The 16,792-nt window shown below is 43.8% G+C and overlaps 1 protein-coding gene across 4 annotated transcripts; it reads left to right on the top strand.

The window, feature by feature from the left end:
* Positions 1 to 155: 155 nt before the first annotated feature.
* On the top strand, positions 156 to 16,167 carry TNFAIP3 (TNF alpha induced protein 3). 4 transcript variants are annotated; one of them, XM_008006879.3, is made up of 9 exons: positions 156 to 448; positions 4,073 to 4,382; positions 7,688 to 7,878; positions 8,539 to 8,686; positions 8,847 to 9,017; positions 9,912 to 10,092; positions 11,288 to 12,207; positions 12,928 to 13,109; positions 13,890 to 16,167. In XM_008006879.3, the coding sequence occupies exons 2-9, from the start codon at positions 4,088 to 4,090 to the stop codon at positions 14,172 to 14,174; spliced, it is 2,373 nt and encodes a 790-aa protein (XP_008005070.3). In that variant the 5' UTR covers positions 156 to 448; positions 4,073 to 4,087; the 3' UTR covers positions 14,175 to 16,167. The 4 variants fall into 4 exon arrangements, with proteins under 4 accessions (XP_008005070.3, XP_072878626.1, XP_072878628.1 ...); XM_073022525.1 differs by lacking the exon at positions 156 to 448 and adding an exon at positions 760 to 1,359; XM_073022527.1 differs by lacking the exon at positions 156 to 448 and adding an exon at positions 2,271 to 3,794.
* The last annotated feature ends 625 nt before the right edge of the window (positions 16,168 to 16,792 follow it).

The following is a 16,792-nucleotide window of genomic DNA, read 5'->3' on the forward strand; positions in this document are numbered from 1 at the left end:
AGGCAGCGGGGCGGGGCAGGGAAAGGGGGCGGGTCGGGGCCCGGAGGCCGGGTCGGGCGGAGGCCGCGAAAGCCCCTCGCCCCCTGCGCCCTCTGGCGGCCGGCGGGACGCAATTCGCAGCCCTACCCAGAGAGTCACGTGACTTTGGAAAGTACCGTGGAAATCCCCGGCCTAAGACCCGCATACAACTGAAACGGGGAAAAGCAGACTGCGCAGTCTGCAGTCTTCGTGGCGGGCCAAGCGAGCTTGGAGCCCGCGGGGGCGGAGCGGCGATAGCGGCCGCCAAGAGAGATCACACCCCCGGCCGACCCTGCCAGCGAGCTAGCCCGACCCCGGGCGTCCATGGAGCGTAGCCTCCGCCCGGTCCCGGCCCAGACCTCCGCCTGCTGGGCGCTCCTGCTTTGACCCGGACTTGGGACTTTGCGAAAGGATCGCGGGGCCCGGAGAGGTAACCACTGCGCCTCCCAGTGCCGTCTGCCTCGGGCTCACCGCAGCCAAGGGCTGCGGGTGCATGTTGGGCAGCGACCCCCGGGCTGGCACCGTCTACCTGGCGTTGGTTTTGCAGCGCTCCTGGAGTGGGAGTTTGTTGGACGTTTGTTTCTGTCTGGGTTTTGAAGTGCTGGGAGTTGAGGTCACCGCTCCAGAGGTTGGAGTGACAGCCCTGGATACCTCCAGCCAGCTGTTCCTTTCGGATAATGCACGGAACTTAAGCTGCAGCTGACTGGTGAAGAGGCGCCCCTCCGGCCCTCTGATCGGGTGGTCGTTGATGCTTTGCTCCTTTCGTGTCTTTTTGGGAGCCAAGCGTTGCATGCTCCTGGCCACGTAGACCTTGCAGAAACGCTGCGGCTTTTTCCCAAATTGTGCAGGGCCAGCCCGACGGGGAGTAGGATACCGCAGTGGCCGCCAGCCCGGCGGAGGTGGGGGGCTTCAGTCCCAGAGACAGCTTCCCAGACGCTCAGGGGTCCGTGCACAGGGCTGGGGTCCTGGCGCGGGGTCTAGCTTTTCCAGCTGCAGCAGTGTAAGAGAAGTATGCATGTAGACGTGGGTCGCTGGCGCCTGCTCCAGCCCCTACCCCACGGTTAGACTGTCTTTGTCAGCCGGAGTCGTCCCACATCCTGCCACCTGGCCTCTCAGGAAAGCAGTGGCATTAAGTAAGGAAGGAGCTTAACTCTTTTTGAACCCTCTTTGTTTTCAGTTCTCCTCGCCTCAGATCTTCTTGCCTTGGAAAGCCAGTCTGGTCAAGTGTCTCAGGGCAGCATTTTGGCGGAACCATTGTTAATTAAAGGGGCTTCTGGACCCGCAACCTTAATGTACTGGATTATTGAGCAGCCAATGAATGCCTCATTCTCATTGTTTAAGGTGCTGCTTTGATTTTTTTTTTTTTTTTCAATTCTTAGTACTATTTTTGATAGGCACATCCCTAAATTTGGATGAGGTATTTGTTGATAAATAATTCATCAATTTCCACAACGCAGACAAAAATATCTGCCCAGAGTGGAAAAATAAAACAAGGGGGAGAAGAGTTTGAGCAATGGAGAAGTTCTGTAGAATCCTAGTGATAAAAGTTGAGAAATTACCTTTAAATAAGACAGTGAGGTAACAAATGTTAAGGAAAAAAAAAAAGTTAAGGGTAATATTGCATTGTTTGCCACTTTATAATGTATCTGAAACATTTATTCTTTAATCTTAAGTGTAGAGAGATCCAAGAACTGGAAACCTGGACAGTGGGTTTTGATTTCTAAGGAGGCAGTTTTACAGGCTGTGCAAGGCTAAACCTACCAATGAGATCACACTGGGGTATCCAATATTGACATTTGCATGTCTTGCCTATGGTTTACAGCTCTCACTATTTTAGATCTTTGGTGAAAAATCTTTAGATTCAGAAGAGAAGAAAGGGTCAGACAAGCAAAAAGAGATAACACCTCATTTGTTTAAAATCTTCCTATTGCCCATCTCTTTCCATCTGATTGTGGCAGGCACTGTAGCCACAGGTTTGGTGTTGTGGGATTGCAAGGGGCAGGTATTGAAAGACCTGGCTCCTAGGCAAAACTTCGCCCCTGAATGGCTGTGGGATCTGAGCAGTACCTGTAACTCCATTGCCTTAGCTGCAGACTAAGTTGGTAGTGTGATTTCAAGGAAGGGAATAAGGTCATCTTTGACTTTTAGTCCCATCATCAAGCATGGTGATTGGCCTTCAGTAGTGGTCAGGTAGTGCTTGTTGGGTGGATGGGTGGGTGGGTGGGTGGATGGATGGATGGATGGATGGATGATATCGTGAGAGAGACTTTTGCTGTGCCACAAAGGAAAGGTGTATGTGTTATTTTTGTCCTGCTATGGTTTTGCCCAATTCCACCTGTAGAGGACGTCTGATATCAAAAGAGAGCACCATCTGATCCAGAGAATGACTCCCACTATGCCTTTCCCAGCAATCAGATTAAGAATCCTAATCTAAAACTATCACCAGAAAACTCCTCAGGAGAAACCATGGGTCATCTAGTCCAACCTCTCCCCTTTGAGTGGGCCACAAGAATTTAGACCACCTTATTAATGGTGTTAAGAGAGTCTAGACCCACGCAGGAGTAGCTACCCTAAAATCTAGATTTCTTCTCCTCCCTCTTCCATAGGTTTAACATTTTTATTAACTGGAGAGTTGCCCTGGCAAATAGGATGCTGCAGGAATGGAATTAACAATCACTGCGAAATTTCCTAGGGAATGTCTTTGTGCTCTGAAAACTTCTTCATCTTCTTGGAAATTAGGAAGTGTGACCAGACACCCTACTAAGGGCTAGTGAATCAGAGCTGGCTTTTTATACTGTTCCATACTGGAGAGATCCCACATCATGTTAATTTGCATCATCCTGCACTGTTGGCGTGTGTTGTAGATGCTGGTCTTTGCCGCCTTTCCTCCTTCATTTGCCAGAGTGGCTTCCTGGTGGAAACTTCTTTCCTCGTCTGCTTCTAGACTTTCATTCCTTCTACTAGTGGATTATGCTTAAAGATTTCAGGGTGAAAAGCCAGGCAGACATGCCCCTGTGTTGGTACCTGGAGGGTGATGATAAAATTTCATTGGCAGTTGAGTTAAAATGATTGAGCTCCAATATCTGTTCTTAGAAGTATAGAATTTATTGTTCTATTATTATTTTGTGGTTTTTCATTTTTTGTTTTCGTAGAGACCTAGGTCTCACTATGTTGCCCAGCCTAATCTCAAATTCATGAGCTCAAGTGATCCTCCCACCTAGACCTCCCAAAGTGCCAGGATTAAAGGCGTGAGCCACCATGCCTAGCCTATTGTTAGTCTGTTTCTTATTCTGATATGAAGTCCGATTGGGAGGTTCTGTAGGAATGCTGACTGCTCTTAAAATTACAAAGTATCTTGGTGGAAATGGCCTTTTTTATTGATTAGAAAACATTCGGTTTTAACTCTTTATAAACATTAGAATAAACTTTATGAATACATACTTTATAAATACTTCTCTTTGGGGATAAAGAGGAAACACCAGCCAGCAGCCTAAGTGACAGCATAAAATTGCAAGATTTTTCATAAAGTATTTTACTGTCCTTCCAGCATAGGGAGGGAGTGACAACTCAAGATTTGGCCCAAGAGTAGGATTGCCTGGTGGTGGTCTGAGGGGAGGAGCTACAGACTTGTCAGGGCTATGTTGAGCCCTTAACTGGCATCCGGTACTCCCCAAATCCAGCGCTGTTCAGCGTGGCCTCAGAATGAAACGGGAGCTTAAGTTGGTTTTGAGGAGCAGTACCTGTTGCTGACAGACAGGGTTGGCTCCCTGACAAAAGTTACTGAAAACACGGGTTATTCCCCTCCTCCTCAGTACCCACTCTCTGCCTTCCTTCTCCTATTTAGGCTAATCTTTTAAAGTGATGTAACTTAAAACAGTCCAGTGTGAGTTAATCTCTGGGGCCAGCTAGTATCCCGGGAGTAGAGGTGCTAAGATCTTTTGCCTACAGATCAGGGTAATGACAAGATCAAACACTGGGGTTTCCTGCAGGCAGCTATATAGGAGTCGTATTAAAGTTAGGCTAATGGAATGGCTTTTTTTCCTTTCCTTTTCAGGTGTTGGAGAGCACAATGGCTGAACAAGTCCTTCCTCAGGCTTTGTATTTGAGCAATATGCGGAAAGCTGTGAAGATACGGGAGAGAACTCCAGAAGATATTTTTAAACCTACTAATGGGATCATTCATCATTTTAAAACCATGCACCGATACACACTGGAAATGTTCAGAACTTGCCAGTTTTGTCCTCAGTTTCGGGAGATCATCCACAAAGCCCTCATCGACAAAAACATCCAGGCTTCCCTGGAAAGCCAGAAGAAACTCAACTGGTGTCGAGAAGTCAGGAAGCTTGTGGCGCTGAAAACGAACGGTAACACTTGATTTGTTGTGCTTCTTTTGCCTGGGTGATAGCTCCCGTCTGCTGGGTCCCCATTCAAGCTTTAATAGCACAAGCCCAAGCTCAAATCAGTCTTGAGATTTAGTATTGAGACCTTAGTATAGAATCTCTATTCGGGGCATGTGATAATAGCAGACTTGTTTTGTGAATCTATTTATTAAGGATATTTTCTGATTGCGTATATTGCAGAGCACATTGAGGCTTGGAGAATGCATTTGTAAACACCATACCCCGATTAGGCAATTTGTTTCTCATTCTTGCAAATGTTTAATCATCTGTAAAATACCCTTCACTGGCCCGTAATGGAAATGTTAAAAGCCTTTAAGTTCAAAAGGAAAGCATGGTGTGAAAACTGGTAGTACATTTGTTTCCCACTGTCATTAGAAAATGCTTGTGATGTTCTTACACTTCTTGAATTGGTAGCATTTTATGGGTTAACCAGTGAATGGCTGTTGAAGACATGAAGAACTTCTTTTGTCTCCTCCTCCTCTCTGACCTAGGTTCTATTGCCTATGCCCTGCAAGGTGAAATAGATAGCTGAAATTTTTAGCAGGAATTTTAGACTTTACCTTCATTATTTTTAGGGGTTCTTAGTCACTGAATTCCTTCCTGTCTGTGCTGTTCTGCCAATGGCCTTTACCACTAGTAGCTATTTCCTATTCCAAGCTTTACTGTTTTGTTTTTTAATCATTTCCCTTGGGTAAGAATATGTGCATCAACAGGAATGTCAGAGCATACTGTTCCATGCAGGCACAAAATTCTACTCTATGGATGTGGATAATTATGACAATAAGCAAGTAGACTGTACAAGATCAATTAAATGCTCATAGTCTACATAAGAGCAGGAATCTCAGGTCCTTATATCTGTGACAGTCCCAAACCATCCTAATAGAAATAATATGTCCAAGGGAAGAAAATCCTTGTTGACAATGATTACGATAAGAACACTAACTTAATTAACTTCATTGGTACATTAACTTTGGCTTTTTTTGACTTGGGTAACTTAGAGTGATTAGTGGACGTGGGTTTTTAAATTTTGATTCTGGGGACTCTTGTACATTACCCCAACATCTTGCCTAGGTTTATGAAACACTGATTCTTAGAAACATACATAGAAAGAAAACTGGGGATAGCTACTGTCTGCATTGTTCTTGGCATTAAATTAAGTGATACATAGAGGTAGGTAATTATGTGAAGTCATCATCACAGGGTTTATGTGCCTGACAATTTGTGGTTTTAATCCTGTCCCATTTGTTACCAAAAAGAGATGGAGTCAACTCTGGGGGAGTTAGAAACAAAGATTCTGCTGAATTAAAAATGTGGTAGAAAGGGGAAAACCTTATAAAGAGAATTAACTGACTTTTTGCTTTATTTCCTTAAGAAAGGAAATGCTCTATTTCCACTAGAAAAAAAAAAAAGGAATATAAATAGGAAACACTTATTTTGCAAACATGTCATTTAAATCAACAAGGAGCCACACTAGAAATAAAACTACAAAAGCAGGTGTATTTGCGTAACATTTTCTGGGAAATCATTTTTAGACTCAGAATCCTTTTGTTTCTTCACTTTCAAGAAAACTCCTTAAGATTCTAAAAAAGGAAGAAAAGATATTTAGGGAGGGAGGAAAACAAATGACTTTTTAAATTTGATTTTGATTAGCACCTTTTAAAAAAAATTAATCCTTCCCTTGATAGGAGGGTTCTTCAAAGGCAATATCTGTTTGGGGAGGGGGTGATTCACAAGTTTGCATTTGAGGATATGAGACTGTGGTGAATGAGGAAGGGAGTAGGTGGCATAAAATTGAAACTTCATGTGAAAAATTCCAGCGTCTATTGGCTGCAGCGATTTCACTTGTATAATGAGTAGCCCTATTCCAGCTCACCCTGACCACACCCACTTGGAAAGTCCAGGGTGCACTTCGCAGTTTAAATGTCTACACACCAGAACAAAAAGTACAATAGCTGTTGCTCAATTGCTAGTCAAATAACTTAGCACTGGGGAATTCCAGATGTTACTTAGGGAATTTTATACTGGTGCATCTCAATAAAGAACTGAAAGTAAGCACAAGAAGAAAAAAAGCCTTATCTTTGCTCTAGATTTTGCAAAGGGGAAATTTCAACAGAATGCAATCATTGCTACACGTCTGCCAAGACACAAGGCTTGGGTGATCTTTTTTGTTCATTTGTTTGAATACTTAGCTAGTTTTTCTAAATGTATAAATTGAAGGAATACTGGCTGTGGATATATATTTGAGGTTTTTTGGTTTCTTTACAGTTTGACTATAATTACAATTTGATAAAATTTCAAATAACTTTATTGCCCTACTTATAGAGTAATATAAGAAACAGTTTAACTTTTCTTTATAAAAATTATTTTGCACTTGCCAAAGGTGATTAAGGAGTTAACGTTTTTTGTTTTAAACATTCCCCCAAAAGATTTATTGTTTGGGGGTTGAAAAAAAATGCACCCATTGAATTGTGAGTTTTAAACTGGAAATGTCACAAATTAATGGCATACAATTAAACTTGTTTTTTTGTTTTTTGTTTTTTTCTCAAAATGTCAGCGCTAAACACTGAATTATTTTCAAATTTAGACACTCAGGTGCTTTTTAACTTTTGTACTTTACAGTTACTAACAAGCAGGTTTGCATAAGGCATTTTTGAGAGCCGGACTAGCAGGCCATAGGTAATTCAGTGTTGTCAACACCACTTTACACACCAGGAGAGGAAACTCCCAGGGCCCAAAGGCTAAAGTGGAATGGTCAAGTCATTTGCCATTGAGTCACAGCCAGACCATCCCTGTCTAGCAAGCCATGCCTGCTTCCTGGTTTGTGCGTGCAGCCTTGTGTGCGCTTCCTTAGAATTAGAGAGCAACCATGCCAGTGCCTTCACTGGCAGATCAGGGGATGGTAGGAAGGAATGGGGCTTTAGAGACCGTCATTCACTGCCCTCATTTCACAAACAGGAAAAATGCCCAGAGAGCTCAAGGAATTTCCCCCAGGTCACCTGAACTAGGTAGGAGCAGAGTTAAGCTAGAACCAAGGTCCCCTGGCTCCTTTGCAGTTGGTGTCATTCATTAAAAAGAAGAATAAAAAGAACTGTTTTTTCCTTAAAGCTGTCATCATCTTATGAAATATCGGTTTGCCCTTGACTAGGAAATTAAACCAAATTAAACCATTCAGTCCACTAGAATAGCAGTAGGGCTGGTTTATTCTGAAACCTTTGCTGGGCCTTCCATGCAGATAACTTGACTCCTTCTCTTTTCCTTTCTGTCCTCAGGTGATGGCAATTGCCTCATGCATGCCACTTCTCAGTACATGTGGGGCGTTCAGGACACAGACCTGGTACTGAGGAAGGCGCTGTTCAGCACGCTCAAGGAAACAGACACACGCAACTTTAAATTCCGCTGGCAACTGGAGTCTCTCAAATCTCAGGAATTTGTTGAAACGGGGCTTTGCTATGATACTCGGGTATGTTTTTCCCCCTAATTATCTACTGAAGAGCTCCATGGTGGGCATAGGGTACCCCTGGACGAGTCCCTGCCCTCTGGTAGCATCTGATGGACTAGGTCATATGAATTTGTCTAAGCAAAGCATACTCAATGGAAAACACCAGAAACCTCCAGTGGGACTCACCCAAGGCTTTTGCCCTGTTTTTGGTTAGCAGATTCCCAGCTGTGCATCTGTTCCCTGTAGCAGCAAGTCTTTTGATCATGGCCTTTTACACTGGTGTTTTGTTGTTTTTCGGTTTGATTGCCCTTAGCTTTGCTGAGCTAGCCAATAAGATTAAGACACGTGCCTCACTATCCTCAGTCACAAGTTTGGAATTTTTGTGAACATTTGGATAAGGGGCTGCAATGTGATACCTCATCAGGGATTTTTTTTTAAAGCAGGTGCTGTCCCGTCCTCCCCAACTTTTGAGTTTGCCTTGTAGTGGAAAAAAGTAAAGGAAGAAAATGGAAATGGGGAAAAAAGGGTGATCATTTGAATGATGGTTTCATGAAAGGGGAAAAATAAGCTGAGTTATATAAATGAATAATTCTAGAGTGATGTCAGAATGACTTTTTAGTACAGGGAGTACAGGGTATATTCAAGCTTTTTTTTTCCTTTCTTTCACCCCCCTCCCCTTAGAACTGGAATGATGAATGGGACAACCTTATCAAAATGGCTTCCACAGACACACCCATGGCCCGAAGTGGACTTCAGTACAACTCACTGGAAGAAATACACATATTTGTCCTTTGCAACATCCTCAGAAGGCCAATCATTGTCATTTCAGGTGAGATGCCTATAGATCACATATCTGTACTTAAATGCTTTCAGCTTTATGGCTTGGCTCGTCGAGAAAACCACACTGCCAAAGTTCAGGTAACAGAGTGAAATGGAATTTGATGAAAGTCACCTAAGGGCCTCATTTTTCTTTCTCTTTCTTTGAACAGACAAAATGCTAAGAAGTTTGGAATCAGGTTCCAATTTTGCCCCTTTGAAAGTGGGTGGAATTTACTTGCCTCTCCATTGGCCTGCCCAGGAATGCTACAGATACCCCATTGTTCTCGGCTATGACAGCCATCATTTTGTACCCTTGGTGACCCTGAAGGACAGTGGGCCTGGTGAGAAAACTGCATTAATTCAGATTTGTAACTAGACACTGAAACATCAAGGGTTTTTTTGCTTCTTATTGAAACAATCTTATTTAAGTATATTATTTTTATTTAAATACATTGTTCTGTGACTTGCTTGGTTAGTAAGAGTAATGCAATAGCAGTAACTTATAATACCCTCATATCTTTTTGAATATGACTTGGAAAGTACTTTCATACATGATAAATTAAGGCACACAGTGCCTGTTATGAAGCAAGTAAATGCCTGTCAGGTTAGCTTTTTTATTTCTTTTTGAAACAGGGTATCCCTCTGTTGTCCAAGCTGGAGTACGGTGGCACAATCATGGCTCATTGCAGCCTCAACCCCTTGGAGACAAGCAGTCTCCCGCTTTGGCCTCTCAAAGTTACAGGCATGAGCCACTGTGCCTGGCCTGTTAGCTGTTATTTTAATAGCTTCATGTGGAATAAGCACTGTGCTTTGGATATACTATTTTATTGCATTTTTATCCTCTTAGCATTCTTGTGAGATGTAGGCCTTAGTAGCCTTATTTTACAGATTAGACAGTTAAAGCTTAGAGAGGTCAACTGACCTGCCTAATGTCACACAACTTGACAAAAGCCAGGATTCAAACTCAGGTCAGTCTGATTCTAAAGCCTGGGACTTCAACCAATAAGATCCACCCCCTCCAGGCTGGTTAATATTCTCTGAGTTTCCTGAAAACAGTGCATTTTTATATGAGATTGTAGCATATTTTGTTTTCCCTTTTGGGTTTAACTGTGGCTGAGAATAGTTTTCTATTCTGTAAATTATGTATTTTACACACTTTCAAAACGAGATCTACTTACCTATGGCCTTGTTTAGTAGAATACGATTTTACTTATGTGTTATTTTTTTTCCCTCAGAAATCCGAGCTGTTCCACTTGTTAACAGAGACCGAGGAAGATTTGAAGACTTAAAAGTTCACTTTTTGACAGATCCTGAAAATGAGATGAAGGAGAAGCTCTTAAAAGAGTACTTAATGGTGATAGAAATCCCTGTCCAAGGCTGGGACCATGGCACAACTCATCTCATCAATGCCGCAAAGTAAGCAGTTTATGTTCAGCTCTCTCCTGTGTCATCTGTAACTGTCTTTAACCTCAGCCACCTGAGTTGCTGCCACCCTGAAGCTCAACAGTAGAGTGATTTGTGGCCAGTTTCTGCCAGTGGGAAACAAATTCAGAGCCTTGTGCATGGTTAGAGAGGATTCTGTAAGGCTGTACTAACTTGGGTTTCAAATCAAAATAAGTCCTTTATCCATATTGAGTTTCCTAGATATCTGGATCCCAAAAGTCAGAATTGCAGAATTATGGGTTTTCAAAGTGCATTTACATCAAGGATAGTTGTTGTTTTTTGTTTTTGTATTTTAATTACTCTGATACGTATTAAAAAGACTAGCAAGTGAAAACACTTGGAAACAAAAAGCTTTCTCTCTTGGCTTCTTGGTAAGAACAGGCACATCAGACATAGCTGGGGCTGTAGAATTGTTCCTGTTGCAGCTCATGATTCTGCCACATGGAATGGGAGGAAAGCCCCAGAATGCCCATTGTGCAGGTATCTGGTCTTTAAACGTTGGCTTTATGTTAAAGAGATGCCTGTTTCTGAGCACTTGAGATGCACAAGAGATGACAAGGAGGCCGTAAGAGAATCTGTCTCTCAACGTGGAGATTAGCAAATTACAGAGTCAACAGTAAATAGACAAGTGCCTTTGAGTGTGCCTGCATCTTAGTTACTCATGGCTGCTAATGCTGGTGGACACCAGACACAAGTTTAAAGTTAGTAATAGCAAAATACCCAACCTGAGGTTCCAAAGTAGTTTGTGCTATAAAGTAGACTAGTCCCAAATGAATGGCCTGAGTGATGTTTTACTCAAAACTTGATCTCTGAGAAATTAAAGAGTCAGCTGATTTTTTTTTTTTTTTTTTTTTTTAGCCCTTGTTTTAAAACTATCTATAATTTTTGGATGGACCAAGATTGATTAAATGAAACTGTGATATTAAAAATAAGGAAGTCTTAGCAAACTAACTGACATCATTCTTGACTCTAGAACGTGTTAGGAAATGTGTCAGATCATGTTACATGAAAAGTGTGAGCTCTTCATCACAGGCCTGCATTTCAGTTAATGGTTCTGCAATTCTTGCCATAATCCATATTCTAAAACTTTGTTCTGTAGGCTAATGATGTAAAATCTTGTGTGTGATTTTGTGTAGTCTCATACATATTTTTTCCTTTTGGTCTTCAGGTTGGATGAAGCTAACTTACCAAAAGAAATCAATCTGGTAGATGATTACTTTGAGCTTGTTCAGCATGAGTACAAGAAATGGCAGGAAAACAGCGAACAGGGGAGGAGAGAGATGCATGCCCAGAATCCCATGGAATCTTCCCTGCCCCAGCTTTCTCTCATGGATGTAAAATGTGAAACGCCCAACTGCCCCTTCTTCATGTCTGTGAACACCCAGCCTTTATGCCATGAGTGCTCAGAGAGGCGGCAAAAGAATCAAAACAAACTCCCAAAGCTGAACTCCAAGCCAGGCCCCGAGGGGCTCCCTGGCATGGCGCTGGGAGCCTCTCGGGGAGAAGCCTATGAGCCCTTGGCGTGGAACCCCGAGGAGCCCGCTGGGGGGCCTCATTCTGCTCCACCGACAGCACCCAGCCCTTTTCTGTTCAGTGAGACCACTGCCATGAAGTGCAGGAGCCCCGGCTGCCCCTTCACACTGAATGTGCAGCACAACGGATTTTGTGAACGTTGCCACAACGCCCGGCAACTTCACGCCAGCCACGCCGCAGACCACACAAGGCACTTGGATCCCGGGAAGTGCCAAGCCTGCCTCCAGGATGTCACCAGGACATTTAATGGGATCTGCAGTACTTGCTTCAAAAGGACTACAGCAGAGGCCTCCTCCAGCCTCAGCACCAGCCTCCCTCCCTCCTGTCACCAGCGTTCCAAGTCAGATCCCTCACAGCTCGTCCGGAGCCCCTCCCCGCATTCTTGCCACAGAGCTGGAAATGACGCCCCCGCTGGCTGCCTGTCTCAAGCTGCACGGACTCCGGGGGACAGGACGGGGACCAGCAAGTGCAGAAAAGCTGGCTGCGTGTATTTTGGGACTCCAGAAAACAAGGGCTTTTGCACACTGTGTTTCATCGAGTACAGAGAAAACAAACGTGAGTGAAATGGTTGACTTCCTAACATAGCAGCTACTGTCCAGAAGAGGTTTTGTTCCTGACCTTTAAGGAAAAAAATCCCGCGTGGGCAGTCAGGCAGTGTGGTCAGGACCTACTGTGCTTTTCTACTGGCTTGTGCATGGGACAGCCACGGTGGCCCTGCCAGCTGCCCATGGAGGCAAAAGGCACTGCGTGGTTGTAGCAGCTCCTAATATCACTTTCCAAAAACCAGAGTGCCCTGTAGACAGAGCTCATGGGATTTGCTTTTACTAGACCGTTCAGGTCTGGCGTATCTAAGACAGTCTTAAACTAGATTTCTTTTGCAACTTAGATATAATAGAACAATCTTAAAATCTGAAGAGTAGTAACTGGAGAGAAGGAAGTCTCTATTGACACTGTAAGGGAACAGATGTGGTTTTGGAAATCTCTCATTTGAAAGAAGGGTGACCAGGTAATGCCTGCTCTTTGCCCTGTTCCTGTGACCAATCAGTGCTTCAAGTTCAAAATGAGAGATTGGTAAAGCCAAAGATGTTTCCATAATAGTGTTGTTATTATTTCTTTTGCTGAATTTATATACTTAAATATGTACATATATATATTTCTATATATTTAAGGCTGGCCTAATCTGTATTTGGAACCCATTTATTTCTCTAATGTCAGCATCTCTGTATCTGTGGGGTGACCCCTATGTGGTACTAACTAGCATCCACTCTTGTGTAGATTTGGTCGCTGCCTCAGGGAAAGCCAGTCCCACAGCCTCCAGGTTCCAGAACACCATTCCGTGCCTGGGGAGGGAGTGCGGCACCCTTGGAAGCACCATGTTTGAAGGATACTGCCAGAAGTGTTTCATTGAAGCTCAGAATCAGAGATTTCATGAGGCCAAAAGGACAGAAGAGCAACTGGTGAGACATTTTGAGGAGTTTTCCCTCCCTCCTGTGTGTCCGGTGCTTTTTGCTGGAGCGTTGGCTTCCGACAGTGACAAGCAGGCTTTCGCCTCTGCCAGGTTCTGTCCCCTCATGATAAAGGATTAGTTCAGAACCTGAAGGGGAATGTCCATGTCACTGTGGCTCCCCAGGTCCAAAATGCTACCACCGATTTTCATGCTCCAAGAATACTTTCGAATTTATTTTAAAAACAAAGAAACACAGCCATTGCATAAAACTTCTTCAAGCCCCCAGAAAGCCAGACAGTGATCAGAGGCTTCTTTGATTTGTAAGAGAAGCACAGACATCTAAAAAGCAGCCCTTCTTAAATAATCGTTTATCACAAGGAGCGAACAGACAGAGCTTCCCAGGGGTCTGCGCTTAATGGTACATCAGAAAAGCCAGCTTTGACAGATACAGGTGTGTCGCCTGTTGTTCACATAATGGTAGAGAAGCTATCAAAGAACAGTGGTTATTGGTCCCAACAGAAGAGAGCCAGAAAAAGTTTGCAGGCCAACTTAGGCTTGATGGTTTTCCTCAGCCTCCCTGGGGGCCAAGTCAGCTTTCCTTGAGATTGGAAGGAAACATCCTTCAAGAGCTCTGGCTCATAGACTGCGGTGCTCTCCTGTTCCCTTGCTCAGGCAGGTAAAGCTCTTTGTAGACTCCACACTATCCAATGAGATTTCATTGTGCTGTCCATAAGAAATGTGAGCAATAGTTTCCTGACTTTTTAATGATCTGTCTGTTCTTTCCACTCAGAGATCGAGCCAGCGCAGAGATGTGCCTCGAACCACACAGAGCACCTCAAGGCCCAAGTGCGCCCGGGCCTCCTGCAAGAACATCCTGGCCTGCCGCAGCGAGGAGCTCTGCATGGAGTGCCAGCATCCCAACCAGAGGATGGGCCCCGGGGCCCACCGGGGTGAGCCTGCCCCCGAAGACCCCCCCAAGCAGCGCTGCCGGGCCCCCGCCTGTGATCACTTTGGCAATGCCAAGTGCAACGGCTACTGCAACGAGTGCTTTCAGTTCAAGCAGATGTATGGCTAACCGGAAACAGGCAGGTCACCTCCTGCAAGAAGTGGGGCCTCGAGCTGTCAGTCATCATGGTGCTATCCTCTGAACCCTCAGCTGCCACTGCAACAGTGGGCTCAAGGGTGTCTGAGCAGGAGAGGAAAGATAAGCTCTTTGTGGTGCCCACGATGCTCAGGTTTGGTAACCAGGGAGTGTTCCCAGGTGGCCTTAGAAAGCAAAGCTTGTGACTGGCAAGGGATGATGTCAGATTCAGCCCAAGGTTCCTCCTCTCCTACCAAGCAAGAGGCCAGGAACTTCTTTGGACTTGGAAGGTGTGCGGGGACTGGCCGAGGCACCTGCACCCTGCCCATCAGGACTGCTTCATCATCTTGGCTGAGAAGGGAAAAGACACGCAGTTGGGTGGGTTGGAGAAGCCAGAGCCATTCCACCTCCCCTCCCCTAGCATCTCTCAGAGATGTGAAGCCAGATCCTCACGGCAGCGAGGCCCTCTGCAAGAAGCTCAAGGAAGCTCAGGGAAAATGGACGTATTCAGAGAGTGTTTGTAGTTCATGGTTTTTCCCTACCTGCCCGGGTGCTTTCCTGAGGACCCAGCAGAAATGCAGAACCATCCATGAACTGTGATTCTGAGGCTGCTGAGACTGAACATGTTCACGTTGACAGAAAAACAAGCTGCTCTTTACAATATGCACCTTTTAAAAGAATATTTTAGTGGGAAGACGTGTAACTCTTTGGGTTATTACTGTCTTTACTTCTAAAGAAGTGACCTTGAACTGAGGAGTAAAAGTGTGTACATGTATAGTATACCCTTACATTATGTATGAGGGATTTTTTTTTTAAATTATATTGAAATGCTGCCCTAGAAGTATAATAGGAAGGCTACATAATAATAACCTGTTTTCTGGTTGTTGTTGGGGCATGAGCTTGTATATACACTGCTTGCTAAACTCAACCAGCTGCCTTTTTAAAGGGAGCTCTAGTCCTGTGTGTGTAATTCACTTTATTTATTTTATTACAAACTTCGAGATTATTTAAGTGAAGATATTTCTTCAGCTCTGGGGAAAACGCTGCAGTGTCCTCTTGAGAGAACATATTTGCTTTGAGTCAGGTTGTGGGCAAGTTCCTGACCACAGCGGGTAAATTGGCCTCTTTGGTACACTTTGCTTGCCTCCCCGGGAAAAAAGGAATTGCATCCAAGGTATATATATTCATCAAAGTTTCCTGCTTCTCCTTATGAAACTCCAGCTATGTAGTAAAAAACCATCCTCTGTGTTCTGTTAATGCCTCTGAGTGTCCTACCTCCTTGGAGATGAGATAGGGAAGGAGCAGGGATGAGATTGGGGATGGTCACAGGGAAAGATATGGCCTTTTGTGATGGTTTTATTTTCTGTGTTAACACTGTGTCCTGGGGGGCTGGGAAGTCCCTTGCATCCCATGGTACCCTGGTATTGGGACAGCAAAAGCCAGTAACCATGAGTATGAGGAAATCTCTTTCTGTTGCTAGCTTACAGTTTCTCTGTGTGCTTTGTGGTTGCTGTCATATTTGCTCTAGGAAAAAAAAAAAAAAAAAAAAAAAGGAGGGGAAATGCATTTTCCCCTGAGATAAAGGCTGTCATTTTGGGGGTCTGTGCTTATGACCTGAAAATATATGTGATCTATAACTCTACACAGCCTTTACTCATAGTATTAGACACGCTTTCCCCTTAGAGCTCCCTAAGTTTTTTCCCAGACAAATCTTTATAATTTCTTTCCAAAGATATCAAATAAACTTCAGTGTTTTCATCTAATTCTCTTAAAGTTGATACCTTAATATTTTGTGTTGATCATTATCTCCATTCTTAATGTGAAAAAATTGAATTATTTATACTTATTATAAAAAGTATTTGAAATTTGCACATTTAATTGTCCCTAATAGAAAGTCACCTATTCTTTGTTGGATTTCTTCAAGTATTTCTAAATAAATGTAACTTTTCACAAGAGTCAACATTAAAAAATAAATTATTTAAGAACAGATTGTGATGTTTTCCATTGATGAATGCTGAAAGAAAAAGAAAGGCTCGGATATTAAGACTGTGCTTCCTAAGCAGCTTTATTTTGAGGCGCACCTGAGCAATGCACACATCTCTCATCCATGGTAGCAAGGCAGCTTTTCATAAATAAAAACTGTATGAAGTCCAGGCCCGGTCCTCAAGCACAAGGCCCTGCTTGACAATGAGGACACTTTTCCTCTGATGGGAAGAGGAAAGGGATGCTAGGACCCTGTGGCCCTTCTAAGTTTCCTGCCCTAAACTTTCATAAAGTGAAGAAAGAGAAAACAACAGGGAGGAGGAGGAGGGAAGACAGGAAAGAGGGAAGACAGGAAAGAGAGAAGAAGGCAGGGAGGAAGGAAGACTGATGTAAGATCTTCTGGGTCAGACAAAGCAGAGGAGGCAACATGGCTGTGCTGGCTGCCAGAACTAGGAAATTAAAAAATAACACATTCCTCCATGCGCAAGTCTTCATCCCCACCTCCCATCCAGTACAAATGGACTCACAGACAACTGATTCTGCAGGACTGTGCAGCTCCCAGAATCTATTTTTTTAAGCTCCTCAGGTGATTCGGATGATCAGTCAGATTTTAGAATCACACTTTAAAA

The sequence above is a fragment of the Chlorocebus sabaeus genome, chromosome 13, assembly GCF_047675955.1.
Source record: "Chlorocebus sabaeus isolate Y175 chromosome 13, mChlSab1.0.hap1, whole genome shotgun sequence".
NCBI lineage: Eukaryota > Metazoa > Chordata > Mammalia > Primates > Cercopithecidae > Chlorocebus > Chlorocebus sabaeus.